The sequence below is a fragment of the Dromiciops gliroides genome, chromosome 3 (assembly GCF_019393635.1).
Source record: "Dromiciops gliroides isolate mDroGli1 chromosome 3, mDroGli1.pri, whole genome shotgun sequence".
NCBI classification, from domain to species: domain Eukaryota; kingdom Metazoa; phylum Chordata; class Mammalia; order Microbiotheria; family Microbiotheriidae; genus Dromiciops; species Dromiciops gliroides.
The window spans coordinates 159,458,292-159,477,111 of NC_057863.1; the positions used below are offsets into that span (position 1 = coordinate 159,458,292).

The 18,820-nt window shown below is 34.8% G+C and overlaps 1 protein-coding gene across 1 annotated transcript in view; it reads left to right on the top strand.

Annotated features, from left to right (window-relative positions):
- PCCA (propionyl-CoA carboxylase subunit alpha) overlaps positions 1-18,820 on the top strand; it is a 496,164-nt gene that overhangs the window by 171,194 nt on the left and 306,150 nt on the right. The window contains 2 exon segments of the mRNA XM_043998838.1: positions 6,677-6,755; positions 11,151-11,253. Of these exon segments, the coding sequence (XP_043854773.1) occupies positions 6,677-6,755; positions 11,151-11,253 (182 nt within the window).

The following is an 18,820-nucleotide window of genomic DNA, read 5'->3' on the forward strand; positions in this document are numbered from 1 at the left end:
TGCCAAAAACAAAAACAAAAACAAAACAAAATCTCAGTTTCTGAATCTCAGTAAATCAGAATGAAGACATAAATAATTCCTTCCCTTTTCTATTTACTGGCCTGGGCCAGTGACTTAATATATCACAGGAGAAATGAAGATGTTGGGGGGGGGGGTGTAGTGGCAATTATTTAAAAATATGTCTCCTTCTGAATATTCAGTCTTTAACCTGTCTGTCAGAAAAAGAGAAGGCTTCTTCATCATTAATCCTCTGGAATCTTAGCTGGTCATGGAATTTATCAGAGATCTTAAGTCCTTAAAAACTGTTGACTTTTTTTTAACAGTGTTGTTATAGTTTAAATTGGTTTCCTGGTTCTGCTCACTATTCTGTTCATATAAGTTTTCCCATGTTTGTCGGAAATTATCTTTCATCTTTTCTTACAGTACAGTATTTCATTCCATTCATAAACCATTATTTATTCAGCTATTCCACCATTGAAGGGCACTCCCTTACAATTTTTTGCCACACACAGTTCAGTTTGTATTGTTGTTCTTTGCCTTCATGTAGTAGACATTATGTATATTATTTTTCTAGTTATCCTTACTTAATTTCTTAGGGCACAGTAATATTCCATTATGTCACTTTTTTTTAACCTATTCCTCAATTAAGGGGCATCTACTTTGTTTATAATTCCTTGCTATCACAAAAAAATCTTGCTATAAATAACTTGTTATATATGGGATTTTCTTTCTATACTTGACTGCCTTGGTGTATATAGGGCATGTCTTTAAAAGACAATCCTGAATCTTTATAGGCTGGCTATACATCTACCAGGTTTTTTGTTTGTTTTTGGCTAATGCACTTGATTTAATGCATTGGCACAAATAGCCTTGAGGTGGTATATGATAGATCTTATTTGTCTAATTAGTCATTGAATAGACTGTTGTGTTGTTATGATGGTGCCAGTGTGCCAGTGCCCTTTGCTGTTTCTTTACTGATCATTTATCCTTAGTTGTACTCTCTTCTGTTTGAACACCATATTAGATAGAAAAACATCTTTCAGATGTGAAAGGATAATTTTAAAGGGTGACTTCAAAAATTGTGTTTTTCAGGGGTTTTTTGCCCCATGCTGTTGAAAAATTTTGTACGTGAACCTGAGCTTAAGTATAATGTAGAAATTTTTTTTAAATCCCTAACAATTTGTCCTTGGTTCAATCTTGGATCAGTTTTTCTACTTTCTTTTTTGATAATATTTATAAATTTTTTTGGTTATTTAGTACAAGGCTTGCTTTAATATGTAGGTTTTCACTAAAATTGCCTCAGGAAAAGTCATGGTAATTAAAAAAAAACTTTTGAAAGTGTTTCTTGAAATTTTTCTTGAAAAATGAAGTGCTTTGTTTCACTATGTACCTTTTATTCAATTAATGTGGTCATTTGAGGTCAGGATGGTGCTCCCAGGGAGGTTGGGCCTTGCTCTCTGTGTTATTTATCCTTTTTTTCCCTCATTCTTAACTTGGTATTGTATTTCTCCTTTGCTATTCTGTGTGGTCTTTACCTCTAAATTTTTTCCTTGTTAAGTATAATTTTCTCAGTCCTACTCTTTCCTACCTCTCCCTATACCCTTTAAAAAATTATTTTTAGTCTTTTTTGTTTTCATCACTTCTTGTGTTCTTGTCTTTGTTTCTGCTTTCATCTTCTTTCTCCTTGTTTTGTCATTATCCATTCTTACATAACTTTTTTCCTTTTCCTATGGCTGTGTTTTAAAAGGTCCAACTTTTAGTCAGTAATATGAAAACATCAGTCTTTTTTTTGGGGGGGGGGGAACTTCCTGTCTGGGAAAACATTCTAGTTCCAATATGTACATTGAAGTTTAATTTAATTTTTGATTTCTGAAGCATAGTCAAGAATCTTCACAGTCAAGAATTTTCACATGCTCAAATATAGGGAAACAAACTAATTTAAGCAAACAAAAGTCTATTTAGCTTTTGCTATTTATACAAAAGTACAGAAAGTATTGCATTATACTTTTTATAGACTTGGTTTACTCAAAATTGATAACTCTTGAATCTAGCATTATAATTAAGCAGTAATTCCATAATTCAGATCCTTGCCTTTTAACTTAATAAGTATTCCTTCCTGAAAAATATAGATCTTCCAAGTATTTATGTTAGGAGCAATCGAGTGTATATGTGTGAATGTGTGTATATAGATAGATTATCTCAGAAGAATTACCTAACTCCTCAGAAACTACTGAACGAGCTTACTGTGGGCTAAGTTGTTTGTTAGTTTGGTAACAATTGAATAATTTTCTTTATTTGCTTATACTACTTTACAAGCATGCTAGAGGTACTATGGTCATCAAATGATCAAAAGAAACATTTTAGAATAATGCATAAATTTATAAATTATAATTTAAATTATAAATATTTTTATATTTGCTCTACATATAGTAAATTCTGAATTTATTATCTGAGTACTTACTGTGTACAGGTAATAATACTAGGTAATGTGAAATGAATATAAAATAGACCTAATTCATATTCCTTAGGAGAGTATAGCACTAGTTAGGAGAAATAAAGTTTGCATATGTGAAAGGACTCTCATTACAGTTTACTGTTCCTACACCTCTCCCTTTGCTTCATTCCTCTTGAACCTGTCCTTTTTCACCCTTCCCATCCCCAAATCATGACTTTCACTCTCTTTAGCCTTCCCTCTTCTCACAGTCCATCAATCCTAACCGATTTTTAGTTGCAAGATACTTTAAAAAAAAGATACTTTTTTCCCTTGAATTTCTTGTCCCCTTTCTTTTTTTTTAACAATAAAGTATTTTATTTTTTTCCTGTTACATGTAAAGATAGTTCTCAACTTTTGTTTATACAAGCTTTCCAATTTCAGATTTTTCTCCCTCCCTCCCCTCCCTCCCCCCTCCCCTAGACAGCAGGTAATTTGATATAGGTTATATATACATACATAATAACATTATATGTATATTATGTATATTAATTAATTAATTAATTTAATTAAATTAATTAAATAATTAATTTAGGTTATGTATATTAATGTTATTATGTATGTATATATAGGTTATATATACATACATAATAACATTAAACATATTTCTGCATTAGTCATGTTATAAGAGAAAAATCAGAGCAATGACAAAAAACCTCAAAATAGAAAAATAACAGCACTAAAAACAAAAGAAATAGTATGGTTCGTTCTTGTCCCCTTTCTTAAGTGTTCCTGCCTTACTTATCTTCGGCTCTGAGCCATTCCTGTCACATATGTTCTTCTGTTTCTGCTCTCAAGTTACTGAATGCTGATAGTTTTGAAATGCTGAGTCCATTAAAATTCATGCTAAGGAACCTTAGATGTGTTGTCATTGTTATACAGGTTTCTTTTCATTAAAACCCCCTCTCTTACTTTGAAGAATGGTTATTACAAGACATTTTTCCCCCTCAGTCTCCAACTTTTCTTCCAGTTTCCATCTTCTCATCAGACGACCTTGCTTCCTGTGTAGAAAAAGCTCTTAAATTCAAGAGAGAACTGGGTTCAAATACTGCCTCCGACATTTAGCTGTGCAACAGTGAGCAAGACATTTAACCTCTTTGAGACTCATTTTCCTCATCCGTAAACCAGTAAAAATAATATCTGTAGTATTAACTCCCCCCCCCCCCAAATTGTGGTTAGGCTGTAATGAAATAGCATGTAAATTGTTTTGCAAACTTTAAACTGTTACAGAAATCACAATTATTAGTATTAAGATTGAAATAGAGGCCATTATGAATATTATTATCTTTTCATCTTCATCCTCTAGACCTCTCCATGGCTTCCTTCACCCTTTCCCAAAATCCTTAAAGATATAGTACCTCTCCTTCTTGCCAAGCTAAGAAACACTCACCCAACACACACACACACACACACACACACACACACACACACACACACACACACACACACCTCTCTTAAATCCTGTATATCTTTCCTCTTGTTTCAGGAAGCTTGAACATCACCTTTCTTTCTGATCTGCAGTCTATTTACTTATATTTTTTTCTGCTGCCTAAGAATAGACTTAGATCTTCTTTATTTTAAACAAACTAAAGAACAATCAGAAAAACTTCTCCAACATCCACTATCCTATCAGTCAATAAACATTTATTAAGTACCTATTATATACCAGGCACTGGGCAAAAAGTATTGGGTGTACAAAAAAACCCCCAAACCCCAAAAAGCAACCCTCCTGCCCCAAACTAGGGCTCTAGGACTTAACACTTTAACTGGAGAGATGACATGCAAACTACTGTGTACAAAGAAGCTATCTATGTATCTATCGATGATCTAGCTGGTAAATAACATGTGTGTATGTGTGTGTATACATACATATGATAAATTAGAAATATTCGAGAGAGAGCAGGTGGTAGAATTAAGCAAGGTCAGGAATGTCCTTTCATAATAGGTAACATTTTAGCTGGGACTTGAAGGAAGTCAGGAGGTGGAGATGAGGAGGGAAAGCATTCCATGCCTAAGGGACAGCTAGAGAAAGTACTTGGAGTCAGGTGATAGAACATTATTACTGGATTGCCATGTACTTGTCAGGCTTCTGGGGTGTGAGGAGATTGGAAAGGTGGAGGGCAGGTTATGAAATGCTCTGTATGCTAAACAGAACTTTTTTTTTTTTTTTTGGCAGGGCAGTGAGGGTTAAGTGGCCCAGGGTCACACAGCTAGAAAGTGTCAAATGTTTGAGGCTGGATTTGAACTCAGATCCTCCTAAATTCAGGGCTAGTGCTTTATCTACTGCGCCACCTAGCTGCCCCTGGATGTGTTGATTTTAATGTCTATAAGACATCCATCTAATTCAGTAGTTAGAGATGGGAGACTGGAGGTAGCAGAGAGGTTTGTGTTGAATAAATGGGAGACTGGAGGTAGCAGAGAGGTTTGTGTTGAATAAATAGATCTGAGATTGATTGGTATAGAGAGGATAATGGAATAACTTAGGCGGTCAAGTGAATTAGTATAAGGAAACAAAAGTTCTTAGTTGTTCCATGGTTATGTGTACCTGATGTGTGTGTGTGTGTGTGTGTGTGTGTGTGTGTGTGTGTGTGTGTGTGTGTGTATAGCTCTCATTTGTTTTATATAAGAGTGAGATTCATTTCTTGTGGACTTTCTTCCATTTCTTCCATTTTTATATACTCTTCTGCTGATGTGTCCTGACTATAAGAAACAGTAAGTTCCATCCACTTTTTCTTTATTTTTCCCCTTCTAAATGACAGACTTCCTGAGGGCAGGATTTTATTCTTTTTTGTCTTTGTATTCTTTGTTTCTAGCCCCATGCCTTGTATGTGGTAGGAGCTCAATTTTTGTTAAATTGTCTTTTTTTTCCTCCTTTGATTCCCTTTTTATAAGTAGCAATAGAAAACATTATTGAAAAGGTTCTGTATAACTTTCCTTTCTTTACCGGGTCTTCTTTTTCTTTCTCCCATAACCAAAGGCATGTCTCAAGGTTTTCATTCCAATTCATTTGTCTGAAGATGACTCCTGTTCCATATATTTAGTCTTTGTTTCTCACCATTTCTTCTAGTTCCGTATCTTCACTTATCTACAGGGCATCTTCACTTTTCTATATTCCCCTCACCTAAAATGTATACTTCATAATTTAAACAGGCTAGAGGATAGTTTTCAAACTTCTTGAGGAAAAGAAATGTACTGCTTAATAAAACTTTATTTGATATGTTAAAAGAGATAGAAAATTGTTGTCAATCGTCAGGTATTGCAAGATCAGAAGTGGTTGATAAATAATTACCAGAGAGTCATAAATGCATTGACAGCTTCAATTTCCAAAGTCACATAGCATCACATGCATTTCACTATCCCCATCCCCCCTTTAAGATTGGCTCCATCAGCTTTTTTCCAACTAGCTTCTATCCTTATTAAGCTCTCCTTTGCCTTTTTAACCCAAGCAGACATCAATTCCAGCTGTTTTTTTCCTACATATTGACTTAACTTTATTCATTCCTTTCCATTTTCACAGTGTGATATTGAAAGCGTCCTCTTCAGTAGTTTCCCTACATAATCTATCCACAACAGATTCCAGCTTAAATTTTCCCAGATATTTTTTTTGTCTCTTTGATCAGGCTTTTCAGATAAAACTTTAATTTCTGAGGGTGGCATTCAAGGCCTTCCTATCCACTTACAAATCCTGTAATATAGAAATCTTGAAACTAGGGATTTACTATGGAATACATTGTATCATTTGATTTTCTTTTGGCAATGGACTTTTTGCTATGAATAGGAAAGAAATTTGCATTTCTACCTTTTTTTTCCAGTTCTTTTCCTTTGATGTTATAAACTGCTTTTTGTGTCTTCACCCAGTCATATACTTATTCCTGGTAATATTAGGTAATCAACTTCTGGATTCTTCTGTCAAACTAATTATTTCTGATATAATTTTTCTTATAAGCATTTATAACAGAGGAGAAAAGTTTTTTGATTGTTAGAAAATAGCTTGGCTGGTATAAATTTATTTAAACTCTTAATTTTTTCATTTGTTAGAATGCAATGATAATTTTTTTGGGTAAAAACAGCTTTTAAATAAATGAGTTATTGTCTATTGAATTATTAGACATGTGGTCAGTTTTCATGTTCATACAACCAAATGATCAAAGCCTGAACTTCTGCCTAATTGTTCCCTGCTGTTAGGCTATCCCGTTATGATCAAGGCCTCAGCAGGTGGTGGTGGGAAAGGTATGCGAATCGCTTGGGATGATGAAGAGACCAGGTGAGATCCTGTCTAAAATATAGTCTTGATGAAAATTGTAGTTACTAGAATGTTATGAAACTGACATACTAAAAGTAGTTATCAAAAGAAATAAAATGATAAAATTGGCTACAGAAAATTTCCCTTTTCTTTTGTTTTTATAACAATTGTGAAAATCTGTGATATTTGTCATAGAATTTTATCTTTCTGAATATCATAAAAGGGTTTGGTTTTCTACTTAAAAGTATCTTTCTGACGTTATGCACCTTGGTCCTATGCTTTTAGGGATTATCTAGTTTAATGGCTTTGTTTTGCAAAAATAGAAGCTAAGGTCAGTAGAGATCAAATTATTTTACCAGGACCACATCCTTAGTTTTATTGATAAAGCTGGGAATCAACCCTAGGTCCCCTGACTACCAGTCTCATATTAGATCTGTACTTTGACCAAGCTATATCAGTGCTCTGCCTATTCCCCAGAGAAATCAATGAAAGAGAAGATCTATGGATAAAAATAATTTTAGCAACTCTTTTTTGGGGTGGCAAAAAATAGCAACTAAGGAAATGCCAATTAATGGGGGAATGACTGAGCAAATTGTGGTATATGGATGGATTAGTATTGTGCTGTAAGAAATGAGGGAGGGGCAGCTAGATGGCGCAATGGATAGAGAGAGCACTGGCCCTGGAGTCAGGAGTACCAGAGTTCAAATCTGGCCTCAGACACTTAACTAGCTGTGTGACCCTGGGCAAGTCATTTAACCCCAACTGCCTCACTAAAAAAACAAACAAACAAACAAAAAAAGAAATGAGGGAAAAGATGATTTCAGAGAGACATGATAAAACTTGTACAAACTGATGCAGAGTGAAGAGAGAAGAGCCAGAACGATTTATAAAAATAATATTATAAGAAACAATTTTTATAGACATAAGAACTATGGTCAACTAAATGATCTTCAATGATTGTAGAGGCCTGATAAAAAAAGAATTCTGCCTGCCTCATAATAGAAGTATTCACATGAAGAATAAGAATGCATTTTTGGCTGTGACCAATGTGGGAATATGTTTTTGTTAAGGATGCTAATATGATACAAGGGTTCTGTATCTTTTCCTTCTTCCTTCCCTCCCTTCCTCTTCTCTCCTTCCTTCTTCTCCCCCTTCCTCCCTCCATTCCTCTTTTCTTCCTTTCCTGCTTTATAAATGTGAAATAATTGAAAGAAATTTAAAAGAAACACCAAAAGTAACAAAACTGTCAAGATCTATAAGAACGAAGAAAAGATCACCATATTTGGTAATCAAAAGATCATTGGTTACTTTGGAGAGAGTACTTGTATTTTAAAAGTCCAATTTACAAGTAAAAGACAAAATGTCCATGGTAGGGCAGCATTTGTCAGAAAAAAATACCTGGGAACATATCGAAAGTATGTGAATGATAATATAATATGGTAGCTAAGAAAGCTAATGTGTTCTTGGGCTGCACTGAAAGACATAGCTTCACAAATTATAAGGTGCTAGTCAGACTGTACTCAGGCCTCATTTTAAGGTTTGTATTCATTTCTGGTTGCCATATTTTAGAAAGGATTTCATAAGCTAGAGAGAAACTAGAGAAGGGCACCCAAAATGGGAAAGGACCTCAGGTCTATACTATATTAAAAATTATTGAAGGAAATAAGGATATTTAACCTGGGAAACACTCAGAGTGAGTTTTTTTTTTCTTTTTCTTTTTCTTTCTTTTTTTTTTTTTTGCAGGCAACTGGGGTTAAGTGACTTGCCCAGGGTCACACAGCTAGTAAGTGTCAAGTGTCTGAGGCCGGATTTGAACTCAGGTACTCCTGAATTCAAGGCTGGTGCTTTAACCACTGCGCCATCTAGCTGCCCCCAGAGTGAGTTTTATAGTTGTCTTAAAATACTTGAAAGGCCGTGCTATCGAAAATGAATTCAGTTGTTTTCTTTTGGGCCCCACATGGCATCATTTGGACCATTTGGTACAGAAGGATATTTAGCCTAGGTGTTAATGAAACCCTCCTGTCGATGCTATCTAAAAATGGAATTGGCTGCTTTGGGAGATACTAGGTTCCTCTTCATTAAAGATCTGCAAGCAGGGGCTGGATGACCATTTGTTTAGTGTGTTGTAGTGATCATTCTTTTTTTGGGGTATTAATTGGACTAAATGGCAGCTCTCTAAATTCTGAAATGTTTTGATTCTTTGATTATTATTATTATTAGATATAGAAGGGAAGGGAGCTTTCACAAATGTTATTCCATATAAGATCCTATATAAAGAATATAAAATCAGGGCAGCTAGGTGGCGCAGTGGATAGAGCACTGGCCCTAGATTCAGGAGGACCGGAGTTCAAATCCGGCCTGAGACACTTGACACTTACTAGCTGTGTGACCCTGGGCAAATCACCTAACCCTCATTGCCCCACAAAAAACCAAAACAAAACAGAAAAGAAAAGAAAAGAAAAAAGGAATTCAAGATCTCATCGTACTTACTGTTTTTTGAATATATGAAAGCATTTGATTTCATAGAGCAAAACACTTTAAAGGCTCTTCAACAATTTATGTCTTATGTAAATGTCGGAATTACACAGGATTCCTTGTATAAGAAACATGATGGAGACAACCTGGTTCAATGCCTCTCTGATCAATAACATCAGTTGAGACATACAATAGGGATACATGTGGTTGAGAAAGATTTGCCACTATTATGGAAAACATCTAGCACAGAGTCCAAGTTTGAGAGGATTTCTGTATATGTTCCTTTTTTATATGACATTGTACTGATTATATCAAGTCCCAAAATATTGCAGCGCTTTCTAAATGAGATTCACAATCATTCAAAGGAGTTTGAACTAACACTTCATCTAAGAAAAAAAGGTGTATGAAAAATGTTTTTTGTTCAGACTATTATAAGTTTGATGTATAACCTATAGAGGTTTACATGTGTGCATGTGCATACATGCCTATATATGTATACATATACAAACACATCTTGCACAGACACTGCAAACATTCACTGAGTTGATACAGAATTGAATAGGAGAAGAAGAGCTGGCTAAATAGCCTTTGTGTAATTAGGCAGATCTTTTAATGACCTCAAATTCTCCTTTAAAAAGATCCATCAAGATGGCACAGTGGATAGAGCATAGGCCTTGGAATCAGGAGTACCTGAGTTCAAATCCAGCCTCAGACACTTAACACTTACTAGCTGTGTGACGTGGGCAAGTCAGTTAACCCCAATTGCCTCACTTAAAAAAAAATCCATCATTTTTATATCAATATTCAAGTTGTATTGTATGGGTATAAAACATTTTTTCTTGTAAGAGTTGAAAATGAATATCACCCAGGGGGCACTGAGGAAGCATATGGTGAATATGACTAAGCAGCAATACAGGCAAATTGTTGATTTGCATTGGTAGAGAATTTCTCCACCAGGAATGAGAACATAGTGAGAATCACAGGTTTAAACCACCTTACCAGTCATGCCCCCTCAAAAAAAAAAAAAAAGAGGATATAGACCTAATTAGATTACTGTAGGTACACGAGAGCTTTAAAACTTCTTAATCTGATTGATACTCAATACCTTTTACAATATGGCTCAAGCTGATTTTCTTTTTCAGCCACAACAATAGACTTCCATTAAGTATTTTAGATTTTAGTGAATTTTGGCTCTTCTCTTGATTCAACTTAGGATTTTCTGCCCGTATCTTAGGTCAAATAATTTCCTTTGTCTTAAATATAGTCCTTACCGTAACCTTCCCTATTTCTGCTAGTGGAAATTTTTTCATCCTTCAAGGCCCAGCTCCAGAGATGTATCCCCCAGAAGATTCCCTGTCTTTAAGAAAGAAATAATATTTCTCTCATTAAATCTCTTCTATGCACTTAACCATATTGTAGTTATTTATATTTTTTTTAGCTAATACATATTATTGGCTTTTATATCAGTCATCTGAAAATAAATTTTTGAGTTTTTCAGTTGAGTATATACATTTTAATGTGTGATATTTTAATAGCTTCTTCTTTGTTATAATCAAATATTTTAATAGCATTTTCAGTGTTTACAAAATAAAGACTTCTGCTTTTTTTTCTTAGATTCTTCCATTGAGTAGCTTTTTTAAAAAAATGTACACTTACTAGATTTTAAAAAGGAAAGCATGAATATTATATATTTTGCCTTTGTAGTATTTACTTTTGTATCAGAAATGAATTTTGGTCCTCTATAAGAAATGTATAAATTCTTAAACTAGCCTCAAAATCAGAGAATAAGTACTTTTAAAAGATTAATTTCTTTTGAATTCAGTTTTGGTCTAGAAAATATAGAAAATATTTTAATCAAAAGGCTTCTTTATAATAAGTATATGTTTGTACTGAGTTTTGTCTCTCGTTAGTTTAACACCTGTTTTTTCTTCTTTTTTAAAGGGATGGTTTTAGATTTTCATCTCAAGAAGCTGCTTCAAGTTTTGGTGATGATAGGTTACTAATAGAAAAATTTATTGATAATCCCCGGCATATAGAAATTCAGGTTAGTACATTTGAAAATGCTTTTCTAATAAATCTTAAAATAATGATTTTCCCCTGACTAAGACCATCAATTATGGATTGACTGGTGTATTTTCAATCAAGTTTAATAATCTAGCTAACCTGAGGCCTAAACCCCTGGAGGCTACACTACTTATTTTCATGAAACTTTTGGGTTATGATTCTTACTTGGAAATAGTCCAGAAGAAGATTTCAAATTATACTGGAAATGACTACTATAATTGGATTAAGGAGAGACTTGGGTTTTAGTTTGTGTTCCATTTTATGACCCTGAGACTCCCTGAATCTCAGTTTTTTTATATGTAAAATAGAGTTAATACTTGTACTACTTACCTCACAAAAGTATTATGTGGAAAGGAAACACTTTGTTTAGCTGAAAGTACTTACTATATATTCATGTGGTAATGGTTTATGTGGTGGTATCTGGAGGACGGACTGGTTTATTTCTATTTTGGAATATCTGTAAAAATTTGTAACATCAATAGATTTTGTGGCATCTACAGGGCTTATGTGGGGGTTTGGTAGAGCAATGGAGAGGGACATGGTAGGTGTGAGTACCCTGCAGCATGTATTGGAAGAGGAACTAGAGTAAAAGATTCTCATCAGGGAAGGTGTGATAGGAAATGAAGATAGGCTGGTCCCATGACAAGAGTGAGACAGTATCAGGTATATAGCACTAGGATACCAATGGTACCCTTGAGATTTCAAGAGAAAGTGAGGAGGGCCTCAGACACTTTGGATAAGTTTCCTGTAGTGAACTTACGTGAACACATGGACAAAAGCCACAGAATTGGCAGCCATGGATGAGTTGTGATCTGCATTATTGAGAGAACTTCTAAATCTATGAGATCAATGATCTCAGGATATTTGAGTTTTCAGGGTCATCTTAACTTCTACATCAGTAAGTATTAAGTACCTATTATGTGCTATGGATGGACAATGCAAAAATAAAAATGAAATACTTCCTACTCTGAAACCACCCTCTGCAATTTCCATTGATCTCTTAATTGCTAAAACTCATGACCTTTTCTCAAACTGTATCTTTCTTTGACCTCTGAAGTACTGATCGCTTTCTCCTGGATATTCTATCCTCTCTAGGTTTTATGATACTTCTGGTCTTTCTTGGTTTTCCTCTTATCTATCCAACTGTTCTCAATTCCCTTTTCCTGCTCTTTATCCATATGTTATCTTCTAATTGTTAGTGTCTCCACAAGGTTCTTTCCTGGGTACCCTTATCTCTTTACTCTATAATCTCACTTGGTGATCACATCAGATCTCAGGGGTTCAAGTATCTTTATGCATGCAGGTGATTCCCAGATCTGTATATCCATCCCTAGTTTCTCTGCTGAATTATAGCCATATTTCTCCAATTGCCTCATTCATCTCAATGTCTTTAGGCTTCTCAATTTCAACATGTCAACAATACATTCATCTTCTTCCTAGAACTACCCCATTAAACTTCTCCATTACTGTCCAGGGTACCATCCTTGTTTCATCCTTGAGTTTTAACTCTCATTTATCCCACATATCTGTCCGTTATCAAATCTTGTCATTTCTACTTGCATACTCTCTCTAATATAATTCTCCTTTTTACTTACATAGCCACAACTGTAGTACAGGCCTTCATCATCTATCTCCTGGATTATTACAATAGCTTTCTAACTGTCTGCTTCATGTCTTTCTTTGTTCTAGTCTATCCTCCATTCAGATGCCACTGTGATTTTTGTAAAGTATAAGCCTGATCTCATCACCCTCCTGCTTCAGTGAGCTTCAGTGAGCTTAAGTGACTTCCTGTTGCCTCCTGTATCAAATATAATGCCTTTGGGGGAAGGGGAATTTAAAGCTTTTCATAGCTGTGCGCCCCTTCTTTTCTGGCCTTCTTACACATTACTCCTCCGTATAAGCTCTATAATTCGGATATCCTGGCCTATTTTCAGTTTCACTTCACTCTTTATCAGTTCATAGAAGTCTTTCCAGGTTTCTCTGAAAGCATCTCCTTCATTGTTTCTTACAGCACAGTACTATTACATCACATTTACATACTATAACTTGTTCATCTCTTTCCCAGTTTGTGGAGTCCGTTGATTCCCATTCTTTGCTGCCTCAAAAAGAGCCATCTATATTGTTGTGCATCCTTAGATTTTGTTTTGCTTAGGATTCATCCTTTCTCAATTTGCCATCTTCCCTCCTTCTAATTCTCCCTCTACCCCTTTCCTTAATATTTCTTTTTTGAGTGAAATGTATTTCTGTACAGTTGTTTGCATGTGTATGTCAATCAGTAAATATTTAGTAAGTGCCATTACAGGTACTATGACAAGGTCTGAGGATACAAGTAATAATTTGTTTTTGTTTTTGTTTTTGTTTTTGTTTTGTTTTCTTTTGCGGGGCAATGAGGGTTAAGTGACTTTCCCAGGGTCACACAGCTAGTAAGTGGCTTTGAACTCAGGTCCTCCTGAATCCAGGGCTGGTGCTTTATCCACTGTGCCACCTAGGTGCCCCCCAAGTAATAATTTAAAAAACACAATTTTTGCTCTCAAAAATCTTAGAAGCTTACAGTCTAATGGGGAAGAGAATACACAAAAGGAAGTTGAAAAGGGTTGGGGAGTAGAGAGAGGAAGATACCCAGCAAGGTTTTGTACATCTTGTACCAGCCTGTTAATGCCCTTCCCAATTCTTTCTTGCATAGCTCTTGATATGTTTTCCATTTTTTACCTGAAGTGCTCTCATTTCATGTATAGAAAGCATTTTTATAAACTTTTCATTTAAAACTCTTTATTACCTCTAGGAATTCTAATTGAGTTTGTGCCCGAGCTGTATTTTCCTTTGAGGATGTTTTAGAATCATTCTCTTCTTCTGGGTTTGTCTGATTTTTCCTGCCAGCATAATGGTGCTTTATGGTGCTATTTGCTTTTTGTTTTCTAATCCTTCTAGCCAGCTTCCTGACTTTGAAGGCCTTGGCTGGTGCTGTTGCTGCTTTTTTAAAGTATTGAATTGTGTTATTTCATGATCTCAGGGTCTGCTGGGGACCTGTAAGCTTTTAGTACTTCCTGAGTGCTCTGATCTAGGGCAAAGTCAGATTGCTGCCCTCTGAGGTATGTATGTTACATTTTAAAAATTAATTCATTTGGGGGCAGCTAGGTGGTGCCATAGATAAGGCATCGGCCCTGGATTCAGGAGGACCTGAGTTCACATCTGGCCTCAGACAGTTGACACTAACTAGCTGTGTGACATTGGACAAGTTACTTAACCCTCACTGCCCCACAGAAACAAAAAACAAAACAAAATTAATTCATTTGCTATTCTTCTTTTTTTTTTTTTTGCAGGGCAATGAGGGTCAAGTGACCTGCCCAGGGTCACACAGCCAGCAAGTGTCAAGTGTCTGAGGCCGGATTTGAACCCAGGTACTCCTGAATCCAGGGCCAGTGCTTTACCACTGTGCCATCCAGCTGCCCTCTCATTTGCTATTCTTAACCTTTTGTTCTTCCAAATGAATTATATTATTTTTATTGGCTCAATAAAATAGTTTTTCGTAATTTAATTGGAATGACATTGAATAAATAGATTAGGGAAAGTGGTCATTTTTATTATATTGGTACTGCCCACCCATGAACAATATATTTTTCTCCAATTATTTAAATCTAACTTTATTTGTATAAAAAGTATTTTTAGCGGCAGCTAGGCCCAGTCGATAAAGCACCAGCCCTGCATTCAGGAGGACCTGAGTTCAAATCTGGCCTCAGACACTTGACACTTACTAGCTGTGTGACCCTGGGTAAGTCACTTAACTCCAATTGCCTCACCAAAAAAAAAGTATTTTTAATTATGTTTGTGTAGTTCTGTGATTATCTGGGCAGATATACTCCCAGGTATTTTTGTTTTTGTATTTAATCCACTCATTCTTTAAGGTTTGATTATTTAGCCTCCATTGAATTTTTTTTGTCTAAGATTCTATTCATCTCCTTAACTTCTTTTTAAGTTGTTTTTTGGTCATATTTATCTAGTTCTGAGAGGGGAAGATTGAAGTGCCCCACTATTATAGTTTTGCTATCTATTTCCATCTGTAATTCATTTATCTTTTCCTTTAAAAATTTGGATGTTATATGTATAGCATTTAGTGGATATAGGATTAGTATTTATTTAGCTTCATTTTCTATGATACCTTTTATCATAATGTAGTTTCCCAGTTTATCTTTTTTAATGAAACCTGTTTTAGCTTTGTCTGAGATCATGATTGCTTCTCTTGCTTGTTTTGCATCAGCTGAAGTATAAAAAAAAGCATACTTCAATCCTTTATTTTTACTCTTTTTAAAATGTTTCTTGTAAACAATATATTGTTAGATTTAATCCATTCTGCTATCTATTTCTGTTTTATGGGTAAGTTCATCCCACTCACATTCAAAGTTATAATTATTAATTGTGCATTTCCCTCCATCCTATTTTTCATCACTGTTTATCTTTCTCTCCCTCTTTATTTATCCTTATCCGTCATTAAGCATCTAATTGACATTTTTTTCTTTTTCTTTTTCTTTTTTTTTTTTGCATGGCAATGAGGATTAGCTGACTTGCCCAGGGTCACACAGCTAGTGTTAAGTGTCTGAGGTCCGATTTGAACTCAGGTCCTCCTGAATCTGGGGCCACTGTGCCACCTAGCTGCCCCCATCTAATTGACTTCTAACCAATTCCTCCCTATCTGTACCTCTTCTAAGAATCACTCTCTTATCCTCTCCCCTTATAATGAATATTATTTCATCAATCATCTTATAGCTTTTCAGTGTTCTAGTACTTGAAGTAACAATATGCAAAACCATGTTATAAGGAAAAGTTATTTTGTCCAATGCTCATTTTTAAGGTACTTTGCTAATTTATTTGTGCTTCTGCCTTCTATATTCTTGTAATCATAAAGAAATAATAATCATATAGAAATATAAAGGGCGTTTATAATATCCAACAGTAAATGCAAAATGGAAAGTAAATGGCATAGTCAGTAAGTGCCTTGGAAGAGGCAATGATCATTTCTGGCTAGTAGTTAGGGAAAGCTTAATCAGGATTTTGAATTTTTTCAGGGTCTTAAAGATGGGTTAAGATTTGATTAGATCAATAAAAAGAGAGAGGCTATTCTAATTAGTGAGCTTTGGTACTGATTTAGGAAATTCTGTAATTAAGCAATTTTGAGTTTTAAAATATAATTGAATCAGGGACTCTTGTTCTCTTTAACCAACAGATCAATTCCTACTTAGTATTCTCTTAAATTAACCAAATAAATTGACTGTTATTCATTCATTACTACTACAATACTCTTTGTACTCCAAATTGGAGTAAAAGTTTAGTTAAAGGTTGTGTTTCATCCTTCTGCATTTCATCATTCTCTGTTTATCCAGTTACATACCATATAAAGGATTGAAATGTTTTCTGTTTTTATGATTGTATTTATTTCTTTGGGCCTCAGTTGACTATCTTTATTCCCACAAGTTCCTTTTGTGCTTTTTGGTTTTGTCTCTTGCCAACTTTGCCTGGTTCTATCAAAAGAATTATTATTGCTGTTCTTCATTTTTTATGTGTCTTATTAAATGTCATAGGTGTTTAGGCTAGATTAAATACCTATTTGTCACTTGAACCTAGATAGTTTTCACATGATTTTTTTAAAAAATTACATCTAGTTTCAGCTTATTCATATGAGTTGAATGAGCTGCATTTTAGAATTATTTAAAGCATGCAATTATTAGACTTGTAAATAATTGGATTATTTTAGATCATAAAAAATGTTAAGGTACTAAGACAATTAATTTTTTTCTTTAGCATCTCCATCTAAAATTTCTTGGGAAGATAGGAAGTGCTCTTATAATAATAATAATAATAATAATCTTTTGTGTATATGTTCTGCATGTTTTTTTAGCCTTCCATTTTGTTTTCTAAATATACAAAATTTTTTCCTAAAACTTTTCAGACTGATTAAGGAAGAATTTGCCTTTATTTTAGAGATGTCTTTAGTAATCAAGATCCTTGGTTTAAATCTTTCACCTACAGTGTTATTTGTTGGTCTAGAATATCAGGTAGGAAATGCAACATTAACAAAACCAACACATAAATCCAGTGATCAGCTTTGGACCCATAATTTTTCTTTTTTTTTTTGAATCTCCAAAAAGATTTTTTAAGTACAATGGAATATATGAAAGACTTTTCTTATGTATCCATTACTAATTACAATCTAATTACTGGTTTCAAATCTGAGTTTTGCTCCTGTCTGACAGGAGGATTTCAGAACCTCTGGGTGGTTTTCTTATTTTGGAACTTATATTCTGAGGTGTCAGAGTCCTTAAGCTCTTGTTAACTCAAATAATGGTTATAGAAAGCAATGTACTTGATTTTCTTTGTCACCCCGGAATTTCAAAGTAGATCCACTTTGCATAATAATGTCATTTCATATATTCAGGGTTTCAGTTTAGTAGGTTCTGCTGGTTAATTGTTTTGTGTTTTTGTTACAAACCTGATCTCTGAGATTTAATTGTTCATAGTTCTTATCTGACAAGAAGTCTCTAATGAGTGTGTCAGTTTCTTTAACAGATTTTTCATTTCTTTTTCCTATGTGAAGATATAGATTCCTTATGTTTCCCTTGATTTTAGTATTGAGAGCTTGAGGCATTTTGACAGCTGCTTAGTAGTTTTTAGTAAGAATAATTTTGATTTGTAGTATTACATGCTGAGATATAGGATGGAGCAAATAATTCAGATGCTTTCATGCTTAGGGGTTGACACCGAACGAGTAAAGCTCGGGCTATATCTTTTTTCCCACAAGCTTTATTATTTCATTGCCTTTGTGATGAATGCTAGCCTCTTCTATTCCATGTATTTCAATTGGAAAAGGTAATATGTAGGGGCAGCTAGGTGGCGCAGTGGATAGAGCACCGGCCCTGGAGTCAGGAGTACCTGAGTTCAAATCCGGCCTCAGACACTTAACTCTTACTAGCTGTGTGACCCTGGGCAAGTCACTTAACCCCAATTGCCTCACTTAAAAAAAAAATTAAAAAAAAAAAAAGAAAAGAAAAGGTAATATGTAGTTGATTGATCCCTGTGATAGTTGCCAAAACAGCTGTTTCTCTTTGTGATCCTGCATATCTATCGCTATAATCAGTAGTGATGCATCTTGGTACAAAACCTTAATTTGTGTTAATTTGTCAGACATGCTTAAACATTCTTGAAGTTTTGACTTGCTTTTGCATCACTTCTTAAATAATCTCTTGGATTGTATTCTTCTAGAGTTATTATTTATAGTAGTAGAAGCAGTAGCAGTAGCAGCAGCAGCAGCAGCAGCAGCAGCAGTAGTAGTAGTTGAAGAAGAAGAAGGAGGAGGAGGAGGAGGAGGAGGAGGAGGAGGAGGAGGAGGATGCAATACAACAGATGATTTGTCAATGTGGTGCCCACCTTTGGCAAGAAGAAGGGCCCTCCTAGGCCTGGGTAGTCTGTCTGTCCCCAATAAAGCCACTATGACTCTTAAAAAAAAAGGAAAAAAAAGGGGGCAGCTAGATGGCGCAGTGGAAGAAGAAGAAGATGAT